Raw genomic sequence first — 10334 nt, forward strand, 5'->3', positions numbered from 1 at the left:
CCTCCACGATCGATGTCTTTCCATCGAAACATCTCTGCATGTTCAGTTCGATTAACAGACGAGCTGCTTTTCTTCCCCACTTAACGATTGTCACCACAATCCTTACGCAACGTGTTTGACCCCCCCCCCCGATCGATGAAGTGTATTTAACGGTTGTGCCATATGACGTGCTGATGTGTGTTCACTTGTCTGCCAGACGTTTGTGTGAAAAGGTTTGTGCTATGTGTGTCGCAGCCCTGAGCCCATGTGTTCACAGTGGCTGTGGCTAAAGCCTTATTAGGGCTCCTTGGGGATTGGCTATTAGCAATGCATGAGGGAACAGGTAGACATGCTCCAATAACATCACCCTGGCCCAAAACAACATGCTAATTCTGCCTCACCTGGATCAACACACTGTTCAAACGCGACGAAGCACAAAGACGTACTGTACGAAGTCAAACGCAACATTTTTAGGGGGGGGGGAATTGACCTGTAGCACGATTGTTTTCCCTAAAATCTCCAGGTCTGCTTTGATATCTGTGTATTTTTCTTATCCCTGTTTCACATGTCAATTGAAACAGCGGATACATTTGATTTTAATATCAAAGTTTCATTTAACAAACATTTTGGGGACTGAATTAAAGAGCAAGTGTTACTTTTTTAGTTTACTGACTTTTGGAGGTTTTGCTGAAGCCGAAACATCTCAGTGGTCCCCTGGTGGCTGGCTGCAGTATAGGTCATAACCCCGGCCTCCTCCATGTTAGTGGATGGGACATGGACAGAACTAAAAGTCACATTACACGTCAAACGCATTTTAGGTCGTTCTTATCACACTGAAGTTTGTTCAAGTGTTCATTCTTTTAGTTTGTTTGGTTTTAATTAGTTATTTGATGCAGTAAATCGTGATTTGATTGGTCGGGGCGGGACTCTGGATTCTGTGGCTCCATTCCCTGATCGCTATTGTGCAGATGGCGTCATTAGCACAAGATGGCAGCATTCGTATCCAGGATATCTTTGCTTCATTTCAGGATATTGAGAGAAAGCATCGTCCATCTTTACAGTGTATGCTACAGTCATAATGCAACAAAAGTATGGAACAAATCACAGTTTTGGCCCGATGATGGCGCTAGATGAAAAGTTAATTGAACAAAAAGTTATATTATCCTCAGGGGAACGTGTACATTTGTCCAGATTTTTGTGCCAGTCAGTTTTTAAACATTGCAGAACAAGTTGTTGGTATTGCTAGAGGAAAAGTCAAGGTGTCAGCAAAGTCATAAGGGTTCATCTTCCTGGAACTATGAACATCTGCCCAGAACTTTGTGCCAATCCGTCCAGTACAAGTTGAGATATTCTATTCTGGATTAAAGTGCTGCTATGGCTGATGACTTTCAAGTGGAAGAGATGCCAATTAATCCTAAAACCGTCCAAATGGACAAAGGGCATTAATCAACAGGAACAAACCTTTACTGATGCTAAAACTATAGATTTTGGTCTCTGCAGCTGAATGCAACACAGACGGGTGATTTGAGTGCATCAGGGACATTTTAGAGCGTCCTCGAGTCACGCTGACCCCTCAGATTCTACATGAGTCAGGTTAGTGTTCCGTTGGTCCACTGAGTTGGAGCTCACAAGCTAACAGGGTGTTATTTTCCTCAGAATGGATTAGCTGACTAAGCCTCCATGTGACTGTGCAGTGCTGCAGAGATTGGATTTAGGCCTCCCGCTGGGTGATGGCGCACTCAAGAAGAAATTTCCAAAGGCCTTTCACTTGCAGGCAGCTTACATCTTTAACAGAGCAACTCTGAAAAACATCTGCTGTAGGGTTACATACAAAAAAAAAAGCCTGTATGTGGGAGTGTGTGACGTTTACTTTCCAGAAATCCCTATGTAGCTGTGGTGGAAGGTGAGCTCCAGCACGCCTCGCAGCAAAAATACAATTGTTGGGTCCACGGGCGAGTCTGAAGTCAGAAGTCCTTATTAACTTTGGGTAATGTGCCTTTTCAACACCGTCTATGTGACTGTTAAGTATCAACTGAGCTCATGGCTAAAAAAAATGGAGCCGTGTTCGTGACGGTCTGCTGCTGTTCTACTTCTGTCAGTGTCTGTGCTCGCTCTAAATGGCCTGCTCTCTCTGTGCGTCAGCTCCGAGCATGCCTCGATCCGGTTCAGAGGCCAGCGCCGCCTCGCGCAAAACCACCATGTGATCTTCTGCGGCGTGGAGCGACTGGTCGATCCAGTCCATACTGCCAGACATGTGACAGGCGTTGCGGGTGACCAGCACCAGGTGGCTGACTGAGAGGAGCAGAGCGGTGGCCCTGGGGAGGAAGAGACAAAAGAGGTTTGATTAAACTGTCTTCACTCCCTTTTTCATTTGGCTGCTGCTGGATGAAAATCAGTTATTTACAGGAATAGAATGGTTCTGTACACTGTGGGCTGCATAAAGTTTTTGAGTGAATGATGAAAAACACCAACTTTTGAATGACATTGTTTTCCTGTTTCCTGCAGTCTCTAAACATATCCTTGTTTATCTCAAAGATTATTAAATTATTGATCAATTTAAGCTCAATGGTCTTTGCTGTCTCCCTCTTAAAATGGATGAATAGATGTGATTACCTGGCGTCCAGGAGAATTGGATCCAAAGGAGGGTACATGGATCTGACAACGTCGTCCACCCTGGGAGCAGGCAGGTAAGGAGGAGGAAGAAGAGGAAGAATAGGAAGCAGGCGAGGAGGAGGAAGCAGGGGTGGAGGAGGCAGATTTGAAGGAGGAAGAGGAGGCAGGTTAGCTCCAGGCCAGTACCGTGGCGACAGAAAGTTGTGGTGAGGTGTGTGCGTTACCTCGGGCTGATGCGTTTTGCCACGGTGATAATGTCACTCAGACTTGCTGGCGCTTTGACCTTTGCCCCTGAGCCCATAGTCATGGCAACCAGCTTCTCAGTCAAGGTGTGGCAGATCTGTTTGAGGAAAAACAGCGTAACATAAATGAAACAAGGAAATTACGAACGATTATATAGAAATGAAATACCTCATAAGCCACTGTGTTAATTCCAAATCATTTCCTGCCTCCTGTATCGACACCAGATACTGAGCTTCACCCCCTGATACAACTAATGTTCATTTCTAATGTCTTCTAATGTGGATATTAGTTGTAAATAAAAATATTGAAATTCAATATAAATCAAATTAAGTGAAAAAGAAGTTCGTGGTATCACTTCAACCCTGAGTATTGTGATCATATATTTAAGGTCTTGTGGCACCTCAGTAGTCTAATGTGGAACTAATTGGATAATCGATTAGTCATTTTTCATGCACAACTACTGAAGTGCCAAATAATTCCTGATTCCAGCTTCTCTAAAGAAAATACTTCCTGCTTTCTTTGTCACATATCACAGTAAATTAAATATTTTGGGGCTTTGAACTGTTGGTTGGACAAAACAAGACATTTGTAGATTTCCCGTTCAGATTGTTAAATAATCAGAGGAAACTTTGAGATCTGGACAAAACAGGACATTTGATATTAGCTGCATTTTTCCTATGTTTTCTTATGTTTTCATAGACCAAACAATTTGAGCAACTGAATGAAACAACAACAAAATCTATCTCCTACACACTTGTAGTCAAATACTGTAAAATAAATGAAAACTAGAAAAACAAGAGAGAAATTACTTCCATTACCTTTAGGATGGAGATGCAGTGAGAGACCAGACCACTGTTGGAGAAAATGTCATAGAATTAGGATTAGGATTCACAGCGCTGATTGAAACACAACATTGACACTGATGGAGGTAAGTTCACGTCTAAAACTCTAAACTTCACGCCATGTCACGATGCTGCTGTTCAGACATACGAGGCGTCTTCAATCCAGTCCTCGTTGTCCAGGATGGCCTCGATGTGAGGGTTGGTGATGACCACGTCGTCCAGCTCCAGCTCCGACAGTTCGCTCTGAGTCTCCATGGCTCCGATCAGATCGACCGTCGGTCTGAGAAACAGGTTGAAGCAGAAGCGAGTGAAGCCTTGCTGTCTTCAGTTTGTAGAGAAAAACATAAATGGAAATAATCTGCAGGTAAGATGATTTGACTTTTTTTCCTTCTTCCTTGAGTGAAAGTTGCAAACAATGTCACATTTCTCCAAAACTAATATCTATGAATATAAAGTGCTGAATTAATGTGCTGAACAAAGAAGCAACCTAGTGCAAATAATTTCCCCCTTATAATATTATTTAATTTGGTTGATATTTCTTAGATTTGTATGAGAATTTAATAATTTTTTGGGTAATGGATTTATAGTAGATTGTTATATTTATTGAGGCTTGAAAATGTACCTAAAGATGTACGGGGATCTTAGCGCAAGTGAGGGCTATTTGAGTGTGAGCGGAGGGTTAGTTGAAGCCCTCCTCTCAAACTGAAACACCACACACTTTCCGTACATTTTCAGGTCTTAATAAACATAAGAATCCATTATAAATCCATTACAAAGTACTGTATTAAATTCTCAAATAGCACCTGCACACGCTGTGCTTGCACATTTTGTTGCTTGGACAGATCTCCTGCGCTCCAGCTTCACCTCTTGTCCTCGTGCTCACGCTCTTGGATTTCTCCTCCTCTCTTGGATTTTGCCTTCTTCGCTGGATTATTTTGTGCAAAAAGTCTTCAAGCAACAAAATATCTGTGTGCAAATCTGAGCACAAGCACCTGAGTGCAAGCACCGGGATTCGATTCAAGCATAACAAAATCTGAACGGGAATTCAGTAAGTCCTGCTCTCAATAACACTCTTGAATAAAGACAGGAAGACAACCCATAAAGAAGAATGTATTCATATCAACTTTACTGATTGTTTTTGTTTACTGCACTTATTTGCTTTTTTCTTTATGATGCATAGAATAATCAATCATGCAGCTCTTAGTTGATTATATGTCACCATTAATATTAAAATTGCAAATTGTAAAAGAATAGTGTGAATCGATAGTATATGAAGGCACAAATTTGGTCTTTCTACTGAACCTGTTCGTACAGTGTCATACAGCAGCAATGCAGAGAAACCAGGATGCAGAGTTGACAGTGAAATACAAACACTAAACTCAATAGAAGTTGTAAAGTGCTGTTAACTGACTTGGTGTCGAAGTGGTGCAGCAGGTCGTGAGGGTGGCAGTAGCGGTGTCTGCACACCACCACCAGGGCAATGAAGGAGGCCAGGAAAATGGTGGTCAACACCCCAATGGCTACGATCACCACCGTCTCCATGGCGACTCCGGCTCCCACCACCAGCAACTCGTCAAGAGGAAGAAAAAAAAAAAGTCCAATCAGGGCCGGATGATTCTCCGAGCTCGATCACGGGCGGGTGCTCATCTGTCAAGGGGAGAGAAGCGTTTGGTCTCAGTCTGATTGGGGTGACATCAAACCCGCAGAAGAGCGACAAATATCGACACCCTTGAGGATATAACAGCGAGAGATTTCCCTGATTTCCATTTTTGTCGAGACATAAACCACCTCCAGGCCCTTGTAGGGAAGAATCCTATCAGCAGTGTTTTGTCTGATTCTAAATATGGCACACCTACACTGCACACATAAAGTTGATCTTTATCTGAGAACATTAAACACTGAACTGCACTTGGCCTTTGTTTGCACTTTGTATTGAGAACGGATTCAGAGACGTTTTCCTACATTCTGCAGCCCCAGTCAACAACGACATCAATTCTATTCAACTATAACAAGCAGCCTCAAAGTCAACAGCTTGAAAAACTGCGTCTCAACCCTCAGTCTTAACCTCTACAAAGAAGGAAACTAGGAGAATAAAACCCCACGTGAACTTTGACCTCTTACCCTCTGATGTTTTCAGTGCAGGCTGAACTATTTTTGGATTATCTGCAGGTTGATTTCTCTGACATGCTCCAATATCGAGCGTCTCTCTGAAAAGTGTGAAGTGAACCTGCTCTCTTCCCAGTCTGGTCACTCATTAACTCGCCCTGCCCCGCCTGATCGCTGGTGAGTGAATTCTCCAGAGGGAAGCTGTCATTGGACACTAAGACAGCTTTCTGTGCAGAGAGTAATTGATTTGTAATTAGGCTGTAGCTTTTTCAAAGCAGGGGAGCTGCTTCCTGCGCACAAATGACCACAGGAGAGCTGCACTTTCAACCTTACAACATTGTAAACCTGCATTTTGTTTTAGCCCCGGATGATTATGTGAGATTCAGCCGTGGAATGCTGTAATTCTTTAATCAGATTAATTTGTGTTACACTCGCCGTATCGTACAGGGCTTTCTCCCGACTCTCTCATGCCTAGGAGATTTTTTCTGGCTCCTTTTCTTTTCACGGGCTGCTGCTCTCCTAAAGCCTGAAAACCCCACTGCTATAAAGGAAACATGTTAAAGTAAACTGTGTGACTTTTAAAAGTGTTTCAGGGGAAAGAAAAACTCCAGAGGGTTGCTCACTTTTCAGCACTCTAAATATCCTTCAGTCTGTTAAAAGCCAGCAGTGGAAACAGCAGAGCTTTTCTTGTCCACATAAAAATGTATCAAATCCTGTAAAAAAACTAACTTTTGGTGTCGTTTCAGGAGGACTAACTTTTTCCACCAAACCCTAACTAAGACTAACGTTGATTTTCTGACAGTATTTATTACAACTTATACCGAAGTAAATGATCTGTTTCCAGCACTGCAAATAACAAATACTGCAAAGAGTATTCTACAGATAACCCACAACAATGTAAAACAATCAGGGAAAATAAATTCGAAGTAACACTGTACATAATCCCCCTGTTGAACTTTATTTGTCCCTGTAAGAGCAACTTTCCTGTCAAAAGTGGCCCCCAACCAGCTTAACAGAAATATTTATCATTCCACCACTGTATCCAAACATAGAATAAAGGATAAACAAGATCATGAGGCTGTGGAAGAGCATATAGGAGCACAAAGACATTACAAACTATTATCAATATGTCGAGAAGATGGACAACAGAGTCCATTATACAAAAGGTCTGGGTTTTGTTCCTATGCCGGTAACATTTTTTTACCAAATGTATTTGTTTCACCATATTCATGTTATTTTTCCTAAGATTAAGGATCATTAACAAACACACAAAGACCATTCTTCATGAATAACAATAAAACTTTTTCACTAAAGGATAAACTTTCTGAGTCTATTTAAACAACTTTATACAGAAAATATGAATTATAGTCACACCTAAGAAACACTTTAAAAGGTTGTTTATGAAAGGTAAAAAACTCTAAACTTGTTTTGCAGCCACTCACCTCAACATTTTGTGCTTTTCGTCGGTTTCCTCTCGGGACGCACACAATCCTAAACTCTCCTCTCTGCCATCGGGAGCGCGGAGACGGCACCGAAATCTCCAAAACCTGGGGCGTCGCGAACGCGCACAGAGGCAGGGCCCTATTAGGTGCGTGAACTTTTTCAGGCTCAATAAACTTTAACAGCGCGCGTGGGTGGCAGCCGCGGCCACGCGGGTGGTACTTGTGTGTGTGCGTAAAGCGCGCTCCCGCTGTCACGTAAGTAAAGCTGCATTGCTCCAAACGAGGAACTCAAGTGGATGCGTGTAACACGTGGTGGCGTCAGGTAGCTGCTGCTCGGTGCGAGTCACATGAGAAACTACTGTTTATCTTGAGTGCAAATGATACATGTTCCATATGCAGTTAATATTCATACTATAGACTGTGGTGAAAGTATTTATTTGTACATTTACTCAAGTAACTAAGGTCAATTAAGTACAGTTCTAGGTACAAAAACTACTCATGTAGCTTCTGAAGAGACTGTTGTATAATATATATTATTTTAAAGTCACAGAGCTCACGTAATCACTTGAAAGACACTTAAAACAACCCTAGAGTCGTACAAACAACCATAGAGTGATCCAAAGAGACTAGAAAGGGATGAACATAGAGATGAAAAGTTACCAGGAGACACAAAACTATGTCAGAAAACAATGAAACAGAAACAAACAACAACAAAGAGGATCAAAAGACTCACAAAACAACGACAAAGACACTCAAAATGGTGGCAGAGACACAAAATGACCACAAAGAGATCCCAAACAGCTTGAAAGCTATTCAACCTTCAAACCATTTCACTTTAAACCTTCAAACCTCAGCCTTTTCGTTATACATTAATCCCCTGTGCCTAGTTCCACTGCATGTGAAGCAGATCCATACCACCAGCAGAGATAGATACTCCCTATGAGACTGAGTCCAGAATAAAAGCCTGCAAAAGCTGGTTAATGTTTGAGCGATGCATCGTGGCGTATGTCTGTGCTGCAGTCGTGTTCTCTCGGCTTACAAGAGCAGCCTGGCCTTGGCTAAGGAGTATTTTTATTTTACAGTCATGGTGGAGAACAGAAGTGTAGAGTCTCAGTCTCACTGAAATACCTTTTAATAAATATTAAATACGGCTCACACACTTTCTTATAACTTTCATCGTAAAAGGAAACTTCTTTGAGTCTCGTTCTCAACCACATATTATTAATCACTGGCAGCTTTTCACTGATGCCAGTCAAGAGGCAGTCAAGTGTTATCCAATAGCTGTATTGAACAGTGGCAGAGCTAATCAGCCACTAATGGCCAATTCCCTCTGAAAGCAAAGCGGCTCAGCAGTAATTGAACTATTAGCTGTCGAGGATGCTGCAGAGGTGAATGTAAGAGCTGTACAGGAAAGGCTTGATTTATCCACTGAGTTAACACTGGACAAATAATAATTTATTCGTTGAAAACTGGTTAAACTGCCTTTATGTTCCATGGTAGAAAATAGTGGACTAAATCAGCCAGTACCCTATAACCCAGATTATAGAAGCTTTTAATTTCTTCCATGGAGAAAACCTGCAACTTACAGGGAGTGATGCATTTTACCTTTCATTCAGCTGCAATTATTCAGTGCAGCAACTCTAAGAACTTGATCATTTTTATGAATGAGCAGCTAAAACAGCTTGAAATTAAGGGACCAACAGATTTAAATCTATAAACGAGAACGGCCCTTAAAGAGTGCATATCTCCACCAAGGCCGAAGCAATCCTACACATGATTGTCTAGTTCCTATAGTGGAGATACAAAAGAGAAAAAGTGTCTGATAACCTAATAGATTTATTTGCCACAAAACCATTAAAGAAAAATAAAACCTGGATCTGCCCCTTAATTTGCATTCACAACAATATTTTACCGGTTCCTGTCAGGCACAGGCCCCATCCCTCCACCAAGTTTGCTGGAAATCAGTTTGCTAGTTTTTTGCGTGATCCTGCTAACAGGCAATAATAGTTGTTAGATGTAGTTGTAAGTGCAAAATTTGTGTGCATATATTTTCATAAATAAGTTTCCTCGTGATTTTTTGGTTACTCCATCATGAGGATGTTTACAGAAGCAGCAGTCGCTCTGCCGTCGCTCTGCCGTCGCTCTGCCGTCGCTCTGTCATTAGTGTTTTACCATATCCATAATCTGAGCCAATGGATGGAATCATAACAGAAATCTCCATCTGTTGTCTTCTTTTAAACCCGCGTGCCAGCAGCTGCTGAGTCCTGCAGTCGACAGCAGGTGGGAGATGACTCGCGGTTTCATTTATCATTATCCAGACTCAGGTGTGCTTCAGTCATTCAGTCCCTTGCTGAACCCCTACTGACTATATAAGGACTTGGACAGTATGTAGAGGACTGAGACATGCTGCCTTCTCTCCTCTCGTCTCTCCACCATTTTTCATCCTGTCAAAGCCACAAACACAATGCACGATGGTATTGCATATTGCACGATGCATATTGGGAAACAGCGAGTCCACTATATAGGTTATAAATACATTTCACTAAACATTCGGAAAGCAATACAAAATGGTGCATTCACCATGTAGTGGACTATATAGTGATTAGTGAGTGAGATGGAACACAGTCTTTCTGGTGTTGTCCTCAAACACTCACTGAGGACAGCGACTCATCACTGATGCTCCGTCTGCCGCTGACTGATCGATGTGGAGTGAGGAAGTGGGCTCGTTTACAGTCCCCGTGGCCTTTCAGGACATCTGTGTGTCCTGTGCAGAGGGGGAGGCATTAAGTGTGTGTGTGTTGGGGGGGGGTATTTCTTTAACAGATGGCTGTGGGTGGCCTTTTGAGAAGCTGTGGATCTACAGCAGCACTCTGATGATTTATCTATGGCTTGTTGTGCCTTAATCAGAAACAGTGTCGGCGCTTGACAACACGCTTTGTGTTTGATGCCTGTTGCTGACAGAGTGCTCGGCAATACAAATGTATCTCCCCCGGCAGCCACCCCGGCAGGTGCGCTTTATTAAGCAGAAAATCTATCAACTTTAGCAATTTCTTGCTGTGTTATTTCATATTATTTTGATGACTGGGACTCTGATTGAATTTGATGCTGT

The 10334-nt window shown here is 42.3% G+C and overlaps 1 protein-coding gene across 2 annotated transcripts; it reads right to left on the reverse strand.

The window, feature by feature from the left end:
- Positions 1–1603: 1603 nt before the first annotated feature.
- Positions 1604–7401, reverse strand: tmem98 (transmembrane protein 98). Of its 2 annotated transcripts, none has more exons than XM_034594594.1 (7): positions 7226–7401; positions 5089–5324; positions 3826–3999; positions 3654–3687; positions 2817–2932; positions 2593–2652; positions 1604–2294 (listed from the first exon to the last, which is right to left on the reverse strand). In XM_034594594.1, exons 2-7 carry the CDS (start codon positions 5217–5219, stop codon positions 2093–2095), a joined length of 717 nt encoding a protein of 238 aa, XP_034450485.1. In that variant the 5' UTR covers positions 5220–5324; positions 7226–7401; the 3' UTR covers positions 1604–2092. The 2 variants fall into 2 exon arrangements, with proteins under 2 accessions (XP_034450485.1, XP_034450486.1); XM_034594595.1 differs by having other exon boundaries at positions 3826–3957; positions 7226–7393.
- Positions 7402–10334: the final 2933 nt, after the last annotated feature.

The sequence above is a fragment of the Hippoglossus hippoglossus genome, chromosome 8, assembly GCF_009819705.1.
Source record: "Hippoglossus hippoglossus isolate fHipHip1 chromosome 8, fHipHip1.pri, whole genome shotgun sequence".
Classification (NCBI taxonomy): domain Eukaryota; kingdom Metazoa; phylum Chordata; class Actinopteri; order Pleuronectiformes; family Pleuronectidae; genus Hippoglossus; species Hippoglossus hippoglossus.